At 40.5% G+C, this 16,379-nt stretch overlaps 1 protein-coding gene across 6 annotated transcripts in view; it reads right to left on the reverse strand.

Moving 5' to 3' along the window:
• Positions 1–16,379, reverse strand: part of FGD4 (FYVE, RhoGEF and PH domain containing 4) — a 104,927-nt gene that overhangs the window by 55,885 nt on the left and 32,663 nt on the right. Inside the window, exon 1 of one of the 6 annotated variants that reach the window (XM_038153237.1) lies at positions 12,735–14,670. The exons of 4 other annotated variants lie outside the window; for them this stretch is intronic. Coding sequence is in view for 1 of the 2 variants with exons in the window: in XM_038153235.1 (XP_038009163.1) it covers positions 31–46 (16 nt within the window). In the remaining variant the exon portion in view is untranslated. Of the gene's footprint in view, positions 1–30; positions 2,740–12,734; positions 14,671–16,379 lie in introns of those variants that run through there. One more of the 6 variants, XM_038153235.1, reaches the window with a different exon arrangement.

A 16,379-nucleotide genomic window follows, 5' to 3' on the forward strand; every position in this document is an offset into this window, starting at 1 on the left:
GTTTGCCAGAAGCATCCCGGTCAGCCTTACCTGGTTCAGAAGACATTGTTTGCAAACGTAATCCAGTACCACTGCTCGAGGAACTGGTTTTGCAATGGCAATAACCCTACCAGAAGCTCACATTTATCCCATTTACAAGCCCTACAAGTTGCCAGAAAAGACTTCTCCCCAGATGCTCGGTTTGTGCTCACAGTTCACATGCTGGGGCTCAGTCACACGATGCTCCTCCTCTCGGAGGGCAAGCCTGTGCTGAGGAGAGGCGTAAGCACCGCAAACCAGTCTGCTTAGAGAAGAGTGAGGTCTGTTTAAGAGGAAAGAGGAAAAACAAAGAAATCAGCTTATGTAACGTACAAACTGCTGGAGAAAGGAGGAGGAGGAGAAGGAGGGAGTAAGTTGTTTTGTCTAATACCTCAGGCACTATGAAAGTTTTGTTACTATTCACTGTGTTGCTGTTTGAAATTAAAGCAGCATCAAGGTTAAAGGATAAGTTAGTACATTTTTCTGTTTGGTGCTTTGTTCTCCCTTTATAAAGCATGGTGCTCATCTCAAATCATCTTCTGCATTTCCTAATCCCTCTTTATATTTATGCTGAGAATTAAATATGTAAGACACACAGGATACCAGAGCACTGACCAAAAGAATCGACATTAAAGAATTGTTGTGAAAACATTAGTTTATTTTGCATCAATTGAAATTGATTAGAATAATTTTAAATCTATTTTAAAATTACATAAACTACATATCGTGCTCCAGGGCACAATACAAAGATATTAGAGTGAATTATTAACCGAGGAAATACACAGTTTCAAAAAGCAAAAGGATTAACTGGAAAGGGAAGTTACCCGAGTAACTTTCTTTTATTGTTCAGAGCTCCCACACCATGTGATCCCCAGCTGGCACACATTCATCTCAGCATGAGAAAAAACCTGGGATTTAAATCCAGGCCTGCCAATTCTGAGAATATGAATCAGAATATAGCAGCAGTTGAGATCATTTTCAACCTCTGCACTGGTCAAAACCACAGCTCCCTGCAGCCCCTTCCGTCTCCAGCTGCTCGCAGTCCCTCCACTCACAGCACTGCAGAGCTGCTTGGAGGGGTGAGCACCAAGGGTTACGGGGAACACACTTGCAAAACAATCCCTGAGAATCTGTTTGTCACTGAGGGGACAGCCCTCTGGGCAGCTAATTGTTTCCCTTCTATTACAGATGCTGTATGGCAGAGGGATATTGCCAAAACCAGCAAAAAAACAACTTTCTTCCAGTTATTTCAACATTTTGGTGTCTTATTCGTCTTGAGATGAGCAGATGCAAGCTCCATACATATGGATTTGAAACCTAAATAGAACACATTTTTAGCACCTTGGCCAAGATTTACCAGTTTTCTTTCTGTTTTGAGTATTTAAACTGCTGAGCTAGGAAGTTGCATTTCCTCGTCCCTGATACTCCTAGCAAGTAATCTCAGGCTCCTTAAAATCCCCAGGCTCCTTAAACTGATGACCCAGGTGAATTTTATTCACCTGGGTCATCAATGCATCATTAAAATAAAAAATAGTATTAGCTGAGTTTCATAATCAGACCAAGAAAACTCCAATGCATAAGTTATATTTGTAGTTTGAAAGTTTCACCTGCAGGAGTTCAAAGCTTGCCCCTGTTGCTTGGGCTTGCACATGAAGTGCTTTTATAACAGAACACCTTATTGCTCCAGGAAAGCCTTTGTTGAGAAGATAAATTTTCTGCTCAGTTTCCCACATTTGGAATAAACCACTTTCCCCAGGAGTCTGGGTTGTCCATCTGCTGGTGAGTGAGGGCTTTGCCAGCCTTTCTTCAGCCAGGTCTACTCTCCCCAACCCAAGAAAATCGCTGATAATGCCTGTGATACAAGTACCTGCCAGATTTTAAATTCAGATTGGATCAGCAATATATAGGTTTCAATACTGACACAAACAATATAGTAGGTTAGAAAACTACAAGACAAATGGCTACAAAAGAATTTAAGAAGCAATTATTTTAGATAAGCAGCTACATAAATTGTTACTGACGACTGCAAGCAAAGAGAAAGGATCACACAAGGAAAAGCAGGAGCCAGACAAGGAGAGTCACTGCAGCTCTGCTATCACTCAGGAAGAAGGAATTTTACACACATGAAGGAAGCTAGGGATCCTATTTCCCTTCCAGAAACAGCAACATTTGAACAGGTATAAAGTCACCACTGCCTATTTTTGAAATACTTATTTAACACCTCCTTTTTTTTTAAAAAAAAAAGTAATATATTAATTGTTCCATATCTATTTGATTAGCTAACAGATAAGGGGATTTGGAAGAGATTAAACTGCTAGAAGGGGAATATCTCATTAACCTATTACCCTGGTTTCACAAGTGTTCTACGCCCAACTTTGCTTTTTCTAAAAGTAGAAACATGCAAATTGCGCAATTGCAAGCTGCAAACTCATCAACAAGAGGTGCAGCTATGTCTTCCCTGTCACCACAAAGTGCCTATGAACTTTGAAGAAAAGTTAATTTAAAAATAAGGTTGGTTTTATTAATTTTCTCTAAAAGGCAGATAAAGAGGCATGGAAAACAACAAGTTAAATAAAACAAACATTCTCATTAATGTGTCATAAAACTCATACTACTAAGATAAGAAGTTGCCATCATTTAGTACAATCAGAATAACTACACAGACTAAACACAGTATCCCCTTTAGTCCTAGCACAGCAGATTAGTTCTATGAAACTATGCTACACCAAATCAAAATTATTGGCTCATATATGACTGCCTCACTCCAATAATTAAAAGTTTTCACAAACGCCTCACAATAAATAGATGGCACTTACTTTTTTTCCACTTCCAAGCGCTTGGAATACAAGCAAAGGAATACCAGCTTTTGTCAGTACTTTCCCCATTTTGCAGACAAGGGGACTCAAACTGTGTACATAACTCATCTGAATATTCTTAATGTGATGAAGTTGAGAAGGAAGTCACATGAGTACTGTTAGGAAACCTGGAAAGCTGAACTAAGTATTAAAGAGCTACACAAGCAGTATGTCACTGTGACACACGACCCCCAAAACCAAATTGGCTCATGTGACAGCGAATCACAGTCCAGCACTCAGTGTGGTTGTCTTCTGCTTCTCTCCTCCTTCCTGCAGACTCTCTTCAGGAACAAAGCATTTGAAAAGATGTGCTGTGGATCATGCATCAGAACGTGAGGCACAGTTTGTATAAGCCAGCGATGGGGAGGGATTTTTGTCCCAGCCAAAGATCAGTAACCCACTTGCACCCTAACCCAGAATTCAAAAGGAGAACTTCTGAATTTCAATATGGAAACACGTCCCAACCTTCTTTTTCCATGTGAGAGATCTTATAGACACCTCAGTGAGTCCAAGAGAGGAAGGCCCCTTTCACAGGGCACCCATACAGCTGTTGTGGTTGACTCACACTGTGTTCATAACTCCCCTTTCTCTTCTCCATTACACCCCAGAACCTGAAAAATCACAGGATTTGGGGCATGGGCAGAAATAAAAGCATGCTTTGTCCTCATCCCCAAAGAGTTCCTGAGATGCTGTCAAAAGCCCCACTCATGAGCTGGGCAGTATTCTGCAGAGAGGTTCAACTAGTGTCCCAGCTATTCTTAGGGAAACGGGATCGGCTACAGGACACCACACAGCCATGTCCCAAAGTGATCCTCACTTCTGTCAGACCTTCCACATGCTGTCCTTTTCATGACTCATGGCACACGTTAAAATCAGTAACAAGTGATTTTGTGCAGAATCCTGGATTGCTTAAACAAATATTTTAAAAAAACCCCAAAGTACACAACTTTTTTAAAACTGCTGTCTTGTTAAAGTGCATCCTTCAAGCTTTGCCCAGTGGCATGTAAGGAAGGAAGAAACAGCTATATCACAACTCAGGATTTGCAGGCATATAATAAATAAAAGGATAGATGGAAATTTTAAATTAAGAAAGTGAGCTCCAGAGATTAGCGATCGCCAGAAAAAGGAGGAGGTAAAGTTCACACAGAAGTGAGCTGGGCAAGGAGGATGTTCAGGAGTGGGTATTCAGCACTGCTGCAACAAGGAAAAGCAACAATATCTTTAAAAAGATGGGCCGCTAAACCTCAACAAGGTGAGAAACACTAGAGGACATTGGATCTGCAGTCCAAAAGAAGCACATTTGTTGAAAGGACATTTCCCCTCCAAATTCTGGAAATCAGGAATATCTATCACTCTCCTCCCTAGCTCTCCTGGTTCACATGCAAGGAGATTGTGACTTCATCATATTGCAAGAAAAGCAATCTCAAGGTAGAGGTGATGAACAATTACCATGCTATGATTAGAAAGTAAATAACAGTATTTTTCCAACCTTTTTTTCTTTCCTTCCAGCTCAGCTGTATTATGTGTCCCAAAGGGAGAGCCTGCAGTTGTGCTCAAATGACACACAACAGAAGTTCTTAGAGGAAAAGAACTTTTTGTCCTACGTTTGCACAGCATTTGTTACTGTAGCATCTTATTGTCTGCAATTTAGTCCAAGAGTAAGAGTAATACAAGCAACTACAAAACCCTCCAAACAAATAATGAAATGGTTGCAATTCAATGAAATCAGAGAAGTATATAAAAGATCATTGAGTGCCTCCTATTCTATTAGAGTTTACAAAAGGACCTATGGTAATTCTATGTTTTACACTAACCATATAAAACTGGGTTTCAGTAGCTTAAAGTACCTTCCATACTTGAAAAAAAAACCAACAAAACAAAACAAAAAAACTTAAATCCAGGAATCTGTGATTTATTTGTCAATTCATCTTGTTTAGTAAATAAACATCAGCAATTGTTAAAGGATTTCTGGTTTTAGACATGAAAAGTGGTCAAAGGGTATGTCTCTATCAACTGGGTGTGGTTTGCCAATTCTTCTGTTAAAAAAAAATAGTTCAACAGATTTTATTTCTAAAACCTCCTTTCTATATATACAAACAATAAATATATATCCTGCAAAATCATGTTATGGTTTAGGGAAGCAGACTCATTTTCCAGTTAATGTAGCTTTTGGTCATACACAAACACACATAGCACACGTGCATCCCACAAAAAAAGGCCATGACCCAATCCAGGAAGACCACCACACAGAACTGTCATTAGATTCAGCAGTAGAGTGAAAGGCTGAATTACTAACTTTAAAATTACCCCTTCCACATTAAAAATCCAAACAACAAAATAAGCAAATCAGATTGCAGGGACTGTGATTTCACTTCCATATAAAAATCAAATCAGGGCAGTGCTAGATACTAAAAATAAAGTACAAATTATTCTTGGTTTGTGTTAATAAAACCTGCATGGAGGGTTCACAACAAACAGCAGAGTAGAATGCATTAATACTCTTCTGGGCTAGATAAGACTACACAAAATATGATTGGGGGAAAAAAGTGATTGAAAAAACAGTTAAATATTCTTTATCTGACAAGAAGCAGTAGAAAATGTTTGGGTAATCCACTGCAGAAGGCAACAAACACACAAGACCCGTGGCTTACAGCATCAATTTATGGATCACCCATGCCATTTGTGCAACTGTATTTTAGCAGATGCTGAAAGCCATATTCACTATGAAATTGTTTAGTCTTTCCCTGAATTCCATTTACATTTCTTAAACAGAATATGTGACAGAGCAGGTATTTTTAACCTATTCCACCTTAGCTCTGACTCCATGCCTTCTGAGGAGGAGAAACTTGAAAGCACAAGACATTTTCCCTGTCACCTTCCTCCATCCTCCCTGCCACACTACAAAAAGTATCAGATGAGCTTTCTCCAGAACACATCAGTTCCTGAAAATCACAGAAGCATAGAACGATTTGGATGGAGACCATTCAGTCCAGCCCTCCTGCATGGGCAAGGACATCTTTCACCAGATCAGGACAAAAAAATGTCACTATCTGTTCACAATTCTTTCCTTCAGCCTCAAATATATCTACAGCTGTAGATGTTATGTAGTCTCCTTACTTTGTCCCGTTAGGGCCAATTTAATCTAGTATTTACAGGACAGCCAGCAAATTGGACCCTTCTTTGCAGGGTTTTTCTGCCCTGCCATTAATACACTGAGCTGATTTTTTTCCAGTCCATCCAGCCTTGTGAACCTCAACTGTCCAGAGAAAAGTGATGACAAGGAATTCAACAAACCAATTTGATTCAAAAAGGGAAGGTAAAAATACAGACAGTGGTGACAAATAAGAGAATGTAGAAGTGTATTTCAGCTTTTAGAGCAGTAAGGGTCACAGATCAGAGAGAGCTGTGACTGTTTTTATATAGTGAAGTTGTGCTGATAGTTAAACATAGCCTTCGAGACCCCATCCACACTAATGAAACTGTAATTTCCTTTAAATTATTGCCATCCCCACACCAGACCTCATCAGCCAGACAGTAATGACTTTTCATCATTTATTTCAACAAAAAGACAATCAATAAGCTTTCCCCCCCAGTTCCTTTACCGCCATCTCTGGACTCTAAAAACCTGGAATCAGAGAAGATGTCAGCTATAAAACAGACACAGCCAGGTTTCCTTGCTGTCTTTCTTATGGAAGAAAATTCTGAAACACCACCTGATTTTGTGATAAACGGGATTAAAGCAATGCAAAGAAAATCTTAATCCATTAAAACATGATGAACAGACTAGAGTATCAAAGAGCAGTAAGTAGATCACATTGGATTGAGAGGCTTTTCCCTCTCATCATGACTGTGCCCTGGGCATTGTTTTGCACTGAAAATGTTTCGTATCAGATTGAGGGAATATCACACTCCTGCTCATACAAGCTGAGGACAATCCATGGAAGACACACATACACAAAAAAAACACCTCAGCTGCCAACTGAAGTTTTGGTCCTGTGTTAAGCACTAAAAAAGCATTCTACAGTTTTCAGTGGGAAAATCTTGGAATATTTGGAATATTTTCAGGCAAACCAGAGAAACACCAGGAATAAGACCAGTAAAATCAGTGACAAACTTGGAAAATTTAATTTAAAAAGACTGTATTTTAAAATCAATCAAATCAGCTTTATAAACATACACACATACGCACACAAAAATGTTCAGTCTCTTACGACGTAACCAGGCCACGGCTTGCAAGCAAGTGGGCAAAATTCATGGGCAAGGCTCTTCATCTACAGTATTCTAGACTAAGGTTTAAAATTAGCATTTCCCCAAAATAACAGGATGCTAGCAGACAACAGAAGGGTGCAGCATTGCTGACTTCACTGAGGGCAAACAGTGCTCACACTACTAACTGTGAGTATTTCATCGTATTAGATTTTAACTGTTGTATTTCAGTTCTCAGGCAAAGCTCTAATTCCATCACTGAGCCTCTGAATTTATTTTGACTTATAGCAGCTATCTTTAAGAGTGTTTGTAGCAGCTTCCACAGTTGAAACTGACTTACAGAAATCTTGACAAGCCAAGGGACTAAAACACTTGCCAGTTACATTCTAGTGGGTGGCCAAGTCATAACAGCAACATAAGGCTCCAAGCAATGGCGTGAACAAGAGCTACTGAAGAGAACAGACATCAAAACTAGTCTTGGAAACTGCTGTGACACATAGAGCTGCCAGAGAACTATTTCAGCTGTAGAGAAAAGTGGCACAGGATCTTTAAAGAAAGGCAACAGGTAATCTTACGTAACCTGTGAAGCCTTCAGATGTTTTAGAGAACTGAACAATACTCAGCCACACAGAACAAGTAAAATGAGCATAAATTATTTAGGCTCTGTCTCAATGTAACTGCTACAAGCATGGTATGGGAAGCCAAAAAAACTATTTTGAATCACAAGAAGCCATGTAATTCTTTCACTTGTCTTCCTGAGCATCAGTGACCTCCTTAAGAAATTGAGGAGAATAAAAAAATAAAATAAACATTGGTTTGTGTAGAAAATAGGACAGCAGTGTAGGAGAACACAAAGGATCCTGATACTGAGGAGGAGATAAGATGAAGAAAAATTCCAGGTGAGAAGTTCAGGCCCTGCCCTGCAGGAATGACTCATTAAAGAATCAAGTTGATCTTTAAAGTATTATTACAATCCCTTGAGTTAATTTTCCCTCTACTACTCAAACAGCAGCTATGTTCAACACCTCTCCAGGAAATACACCACACCACCCATGGCACTACTTCATGCCTTCAAAACAAATCCCTTGGTTGTAGAAAAGTCTGCAATTCGGGTCTTCTGCAGCCTCAATCCCCAGGTCATGAGCCTTTGCTGAAAAGGTTTGCATAAATCTTTGTTTCAATCTTAGCTAAAAATTTTTAAAAATATACTTAGAACTATAAACCACACCAACACCTAACTGAGCAGGTGAACATGGATTTTGTTTTGGTTTTTGGTAGGTGTTATTACAAGTAGAAGTGGAACAGACAAGTTAAACAACACTGTTTAATATCAGGGTTAGCTGCACCTACACCCTTTTCCATGAAGGTAAAGTGCATCTGTGGTAGTGAGGAAACCACAACAAAAAAGTAGAATCTGAAGAAGGCACAAGCCAGAAAATGTCTACAGATAGACAAGAAGAACTACACAAAAACTTGCCATGAAGGTTCCTCCAAAAATCAGCAGCTGGAAAAGCACTTCTACTTGAAAAAGCATTTCTGCTAGCCATCTGTCAGAACTAGAAGGCTATTTTCCCCTCAGTTCAAAATCTGGCTGCCCTGGGTAACCATTCATCTGACTCACTGAAGGCTAGCTTGAGCCCAGAAAGCGTCATCCTGATAGCAGAATTCATGTCTCAAAGTGCCTGCTCGAGTTTCCTGCTGACAGGGAACTCATGACACTGGGTTCAATCTTTCTTGTTCACTTTCTGAAGCATAGTGCAACACTGACTTTTCATCATTTAGCAGAGTTTAAAGTTCTCTTTCAAGTTTGTTTCCTATAGCTATAAGAGTCTGTGATTTGCAGTATGCCAGAAGAAAAGCCTGCTGATCATCTAAATTGCAGGTAAGTTATAAGGCTACCTGTGACTGAGGGTGGCAGTGGGGAAATCCTACACCAAAACCCCCCAGTGACCGAATGGCTCCTTCTAGTCCTGAGCGCCACATTCCCAAATGCACTCAAGGACTTACTTTGCTGAGATATTCATCAAAAAGTAAACAATTCCCATGGCTTTTATAAATCCAAGTAGTATTTTTATACTTAAAATGAACAGCTAATTATATAGTAAGAGCAACTGGATGAACTGGAGAAGGGAGCGGGGGGGGCGGGGGGAGGAGGAGGGGAAATTCCCCTTCAAAATATTCTGTTACTAGCATGCAGTCATTTCTTCCCAACCTGTTCTTCTTCCAACTTTGAATGACAATTACTTGGGAGGAATATTTTCTGAAACTATTTGCAGAACGCCTCTGAGTCTTCAGGTTCTTCAATTAGACTTCTTAACGAGGAGGAAGCACAAGGAAGGACAGAAATACTTCTGTACTAAATGCAAGCCCCTCTGGAAAAGACTAAAAACTACCACAATTCACAAAAATAATTCATCTACCAGTCTTTCCCATTTAGTTACTCACCATCTCACTGCAGAGGTTTAGGATGGTGATCAGCTTTAGAACAAATTCAACCAATTTGATGTTTTCTAAAATCTGGTACAGTGCTTTGCAGCATTGTGGGAAAAATTGTTAATGCCTGAATTTTGACCCCACCCAGAGAAAACATAAAAGGCAGCAGCAATTTTACGTGACTAAGGCCCAGCAAACAGACCAACAGCAGCAGTGCCTGTGTCAGCAGGTTTATCCTCCCACATCCAGAGGCTGGAGAACTCCATTATTCCATGGGACTTGCAAAGAGAACAGTTTGTAAACAGGCACCAGGACTTCCAAAACAGCTGGCCCTTCAGAGGGAGCTGCAGGCTTTAACCTTGAAACAGCCATGCTGCTGTAAGGAGACAGTGAGGAGCCTGAGCTTTTTTGGTTTGTTTTTTTTTTTTTTTTTTGTTTTGTTTTGGTTTTTTTTTTTTTTAATGTTCACTATACACGAGTAAATGGCAAAAACAAAGTGCATTGAAAATGAAGAATGTTTAAAACCTCCACCAAGCAGCCGCCCGAATACAATGTATAAATAAACCCAAGTCATGTCAAGCAGCATTCCACAGTCATGTGTCGAGTGAAAAGCAGAAAGACTTGTCTGTTTGAAGAAAACAATTGTGATCGTTTATGCGCAAGCCACTTTCCTATATATTGACTCAGGATTTTACCATTTAATGACAAGTTTCCTGAAAGCTTAGTGAGTACAGACACTATAAACAAGATTATTATGAGCTCATTATATACTAGGTTGCATTTCTAGACACTATTTAGTTGAGTGCTCATTCAAAATGCCCTTTTATTGTGAGATGATGTACCTAAGTTTAGCTTACCCACTTAAAATTACCCTAACCAAATCACTAGTCAGTATGACCTATCATCTCTGCTGGCCCCCAAAGCCTCTATTTTAGACTAAATCTCCTTCAAGAGATCGTGTAGCAGATTACATTGACAATCATTTATTTGCATTAAGCATAAACATCAGAGCCACTTGTAATAATCTACCTAAGACTAAAAACAAAAAAAAAAAAAAAGCCCTTTAAAAAAACATCATTAGTTTCCACCAGACATCTAACAGTTCCTCTCTTACACGGAAATGGGATGTCTACTATGAAAGGCCAGATGCTCAAATGGATTAAACAGTGTCTAGCCTTTAAATCCTGCATCCACAAATCAACACTGACCTAGAGACCTAAAGTAAAATTTAATAATAAAAAAACTATCCGACAAACACATATAGACCAATCAAGACAGAAATTTAAAAAAAAAAAAAAAGGTTTGCCTAAGACTGTTTGGACATTTACATGGTGCTCATGAGAATATAAGGACTGGAGAGCACAGAATGTGTAGTGCCCTATTTATCCTTGACACAGGTTTAGCAGAGGCAGTGGGAAAACAGGCTCCTGAGCACAGCCTCAGTTAGCAATCAGGAGAAATCACCTCTGGAAAGGTGATTACCAAGCCATTACCTTCCTGCCCTTAGGATTGTTGCTGTCTCTGAAGACTTGCCAGCGAGACAGTAATTCACACGCAGTGACAGTGAATCCTGTGGGCAGTAGCTGCCTTCCTGTAAACAGAGCAGGGAAGAGAAACATCCCACAGCAGCATAACCTTGGAAGGGTTGCCCTTCACTCCAGGCAGGTCCAGGATAACACCTGAAGGGTGAAAGTCTAATCTCTTTCCAAGCACAAAAGCCAATCTGCCCCCTTCCTCCTGACAATGCAATTACAGACTTGGCACTTGCACGTGTGAACAAGTCCACTGCAACCCATTAAGAGCAAGTTTTGCATAAATTATCAACTTCAAAGGCAATGCAATATTTAAATTCTGGGGAAGGAAGGGAATTTTTTAATTTTTTTTTTTTTTTTTTACTTACAAGTTCATACAGCTTTTATTAAGGGTGCTCACCCAATTCCACCAACACGAGAGTGTTACATGATGTCTGAAAGAACTTCAGGCATATATACCAGCCTCCCACAAGCACAAGAAAAGCTCATTTACCACAAACAGTTAAAGTACTCAAAGAAATAAAAACCCTCTCAACCTCCCACACACACTTTTGTTAGGCACCAAGACTTGAAAAGCATCTTGTAGGTTAAAAATTTATCTTAGTCAAATATGTTGCAATCGTGACTTATTAACTCTATCAGTAACTTTCCGTCCAGACTCCAATGCCCTGACATTTTCAGTGCTTAAAAGGAGAGGACAGAGCAGTTGAATTAGCACTGACACAGTTTTAATTAACAGCCTCTAGAAGTGTTCTCCCCTGCACCAAATAAAAATGGCAGTTCTGGCAAGAGGGATGCAGCATAAAACCTTTATTTGAAAAGGGGAAGCCCATATGTGACTAAAAACATCTGCTAAGGCAACATTTTGCATTTTTGGGGGGCAAAATTTTCATGTCCCTCATTTAAGTCAGCAATTTGAGTTGCAGTAAAATGTTCACCATGCAGATATTAGGAAAAAATAATACTCCTAGCTCCTACAACACAGAAAAAAAAAAGTATTTTATAGGACAAGAAAACCTTAGAAGGATATACCTTTAATTTTATTTTCCCCTTTATATAAAGTCCAGCCATCAAAACAGTCACAATATTTGCAGAGAATCCCAAAAACTCATGTCAAGTCTTTATACAACTAAGCTCTATAAGAGAAATGGTCCAAAATGTTTGGTCAGTTGGTGAGTTCGAAAGAGGGAGAGAGGGTGGGAACGAGGAGTGGAAAACCTGCTCCTGCATTCTGCCTCCCTTACAGTGCTTCCTTGGGCAAACTGCATAAAACACCCTAAACATCCATTGTATCACCAGCTCTGCTCGAACCTTTCCCCCTCGTCTCACCCTTCATGCCAGTAGGAAAACCAAACACGTATCGCATCCAAAAAGAAATCACTCAGACAAAAAGCAACCAGCGTGAAAAGACACGTAAATCAAACAGATCTGGCAGCAAACAGCATTTCATAAAGATGAGAGATATGGATTGCTCCATTTGTGTCAGTTCGGCCAGTTATTGTTCTGACTACTTTAACTACCCCAGATTAAACTGCTTGAACTGCAACAGACAAACGAAGATCCTTAAAACACAATCCCCCCCACACCCTCCTAACAATAAGCATTATTTCCGTGGTGCTGCCATCCTCAAATCTTAAAGCCACTACATCAATTAAAAATTACCTAGACACAAAATGAATTTAGCACCGACCTTGCAAAAAGCTTGCTCCTCTTGGCTAGAAATCATTAACAGTTTTGGTAAAATCCTTTTATGTGCTCCTCCAGCTAGCTAATTCCAGCCTTCCATTAACGCACTCCATTGCAGATAATTGCCGACAGCACACGCTCCCCTGCTTTTGCTGGTTCCCAACCCAGCGAGGATAATCACATTCCAGCAGGGAGCGAACAGATGGCAGCCTCCATGGTAACCAGTCCTCCCCAGCTAGTGCTAGCGCTGCGAGACTCCCGGGGACCGGGGCAACAAGCGCTCTTTGTGCTCCAGCCTCCCGAAGCCGGAGCGCAGGCAGAGCCGGCTCTAGGGCTGACTGGGCATGCCTGGCAGGTGCCCTGCCTTCGCAGGCAGGCGCGACACCTGAACAAAAGCTGGCGACCGGGTTTAACCTTGACACTGCCTGTTCCCGCCGTGTGCGGCGGGTGAAACACCCGCTGAGATGGAGGTGAAGCTAAGCGGGAGTTCTATTTGCTATTAAAACAGGGAAATTAGCTGGGAGCTGGTTTTCCCTTGACAAAATGATTTTCTGAAGGCAGGCTTATTCCCCCTGAATGGGTTTGATTTCAGCACGATTGGAAACGTTTGCTGCCTGATCTCTATCTCCCGGACTTTGAAATTGCTCCCCTCAAGATACCATAATCTATTGCTCAACAAGGATTGCACAGACCCTCTCTTTTGGTCTCAGGGCTTCTGTCAGGCTTTGCTGCTCTTCATCAGCCGAGATCAATGCTGATTCAGCAGCAGGCAAAACTGCCTTGTCTCTGCTGCACTGCCAGGAGAGGCGTGTCTGGAAAAGCCTTTTTTTTTCCGTATCAAAGGTGTGCCTGAAACCTCTGCTCTCGCCGGGCCAGACCCTGCACAGCTCCACACCTACAGTGAAGGTGTGTGCGCTGGCTCAGAGAATTCCCACTGAGGATGTCTGCAGGGAAAAGGGAAGTGGCTTTTCACATCCAACTGATAATGATCATCTCTGCAAAATAAAAGAAAGAACATACTACGGCTTTAAATACTGATGAGTTGCACAGCCTCAAAATAGTTAAGGTTTGAAGCACTGAATGTACAATAGCCTTGACTCACACAAACTTTCTCTGCCTCACTCTCAAAACCACTCAGTGCTTAAGACTAATGGCATGTCAAAAAAACTGGGTAATTTTACTTGAAGCTGCACCAAATTTGGACCTCAGGCTCCTGCATGCTAACTTAGGTCCAGCAAACGACTCTTTTGAGGAAGGGAAAATGGTTTCCTTTCTCCTTTAATCTTCCACCTGGTCCCGCAGAAGAGCTTTCATTCCTCTAAAAGACTGAAAAACCCTGAGCTGGATCCCATCATCGCAAAAACACAACTTCTTCTGCAAGTGGTTTCAGGCACAGAGCTCTATGCTTTTCTCTCTCCTCCCACCCAAATTTTCAGTTTTCCTCATCCTTGCTGCAAAAGGATGTTTATTTTGTTTCACAGCAAGCCCAGTGAAGTTTACTTTGGTAAGAGACACCGCTATTAAACTGCTGGTGCATCACCATTGGAAGCCTTTCAGATCCCTGCTGACAGCACAAGAGTATCTGAAATCAACACAAAAGTTCCCACCACAGAAAGCTGAAGAGGACCCAGATTTCAGAAGGAACTCACAGAACTCACAAGGTTATTGTGGATACTGGAGAAAGGTGTGGGACAAAACCCAGATCTGCCAACTTGCCCTCTGGGACTGGTAGACCATTCTGACTCATGCTGTTAATTTCAATCCCTTTTCTTCCTCTAAATAAGCAATCTTACATCATCAAATAATTCTTAAGCTTTTATGGACACCAAACCTAATTATCAATCAGCAGCAGCATTAAATAAAGTAAGGAAAAAAACCAGCATCCTATTCAACTTGCCAATTTTTAATAATAAAAAATTCCAGCAATAAAGAATCATGAAAGGCAGCAACACCATTTCCTTTTTGCCTCTTAAAAATAAAGACAGTGGCTCAGAAATTAGGTTTGATGTACTTAGAGATTTTAATGCACTTATGACTTTCTAGGGTTAAAAAATGGAGAAATTATAACTCTTAGCAAAATTACTTCAAAATTATAGGGATTCAAGTTCAGTTTTGGTCTTTTCCCCATCATGAAAGGGACACCTCCTACAAAACAGTTTTCTAGATTTATGTTAATTCCAACTTTGTATTTAAAAATTAAGTTGTTTACTGAAATATTATAAGCCATCTTGGTATTGGAAAACCTGTTCCATACACCATAAAAACCCTTAGACCATCTGTTCTGGAACAAGAACTAGCTGTACTCATTATAGGAGGATTGCTAGCAGAATGAAGGGCAACAGCAGTCAGAATCCATTTCAGCTTCTTACTTGGAATTTCTTTAATTATTAGGTCTAATTTTAAAGACACAATGGAAAAAAATCAACTATGTGGAGCAGCCATCACACAAAGGAAGGGCCAAAGGGACGCATTACAATCTTTGATAGAAGCAATAGGTAACATATATGGATCAATGCTAAGAAAAGTATCTTCTGTTCATATAACAAAAGTTTTATTCAAGATCCTTGAAAGGGACAGAGGAAAACAGCACATCCAAAATGATTCTGAGGAGGGGCGGACAAAGAAAAGAAAATTTAGTCATCTCTCCTTCTTGTTTGTCTCAGAGACAGAAGTTTAGGAATAAACTGGTTTTAGCTGGAAGACATGAATGGAAAATAAAGAAGATATTGACATCCGGTGTCCTGAACTAATTCCATTGTAAGGATTGTCTTTCACAACAATGACACCATGTGCTTCAGCTTTTCCAGTCCCAGCTGCTATCTGACCGACCAAGATTTTGCCATTTTATTCAGGCTGATGAAGTCTGAAACTAAGCTTTAGAAATGTATGTTTTTCAAATTGGATTGGGGGCAGGGTGTGCCTTTTTGATAATGACCACTTAAAAATCTATTCACCCAAAACAAGTTATGTGAGTTTAGAATGAGGTATATAGACAGTAAGTGACATGTCAGGCCCCACACACGCATGGTTTCAAGTTGTTGCCCATTTGTTATACCATGTTTTAGAGTTCTAGTGAAACGGGCTTGTAATTCCTGACAGTTGCAACATTTACTGCCAAACAAAGTGAAAAAAATACATCGATCTGCTCTATGATAGTATCACCTTTGTTTCCACAGAGAAATCAACTTCTACATAAATACAGACTCATAGAACTGTTTATGTTGGAAAAGACCTCCAAGATCATGGAGTTGAGCTGTTAAACCAGTATCACTGTATTCTCCACTAAACCATGTCCCCCAGTGTCATATCCACACATTTTTTTAACACTTCCGGTAATGGTGATTCCAGCACTTCCCTGAGCAGCTTGTTCCAATGCTTGACTGCCCTGTCAGTGAAGAAATTTTTCCTAAAATCCAATTTAAACCACCCCTGGCGCAAACTGAAGGACAGTCACTTGTTACCTGGGAGAAAAGCCTGATCCCCACCTTGCTATAACCTTTCTGGGAGTTGTAAAGAGTGATAAGGTCCCCCCAGAGCATCCTCTTCTCCAGCCCGAACACCCCCAGCTCCCTCAGCTGCTCCTCACAGGATCTGTGCTCCAGACCCTTCCCCAGCTCCACTGCCCTTCTCTGCACAGGCTCCAGCACCT

Source organism: Motacilla alba, chromosome 1A, assembly GCF_015832195.1.
Source record: "Motacilla alba alba isolate MOTALB_02 chromosome 1A, Motacilla_alba_V1.0_pri, whole genome shotgun sequence".
NCBI lineage: Eukaryota > Metazoa > Chordata > Aves > Passeriformes > Motacillidae > Motacilla > Motacilla alba.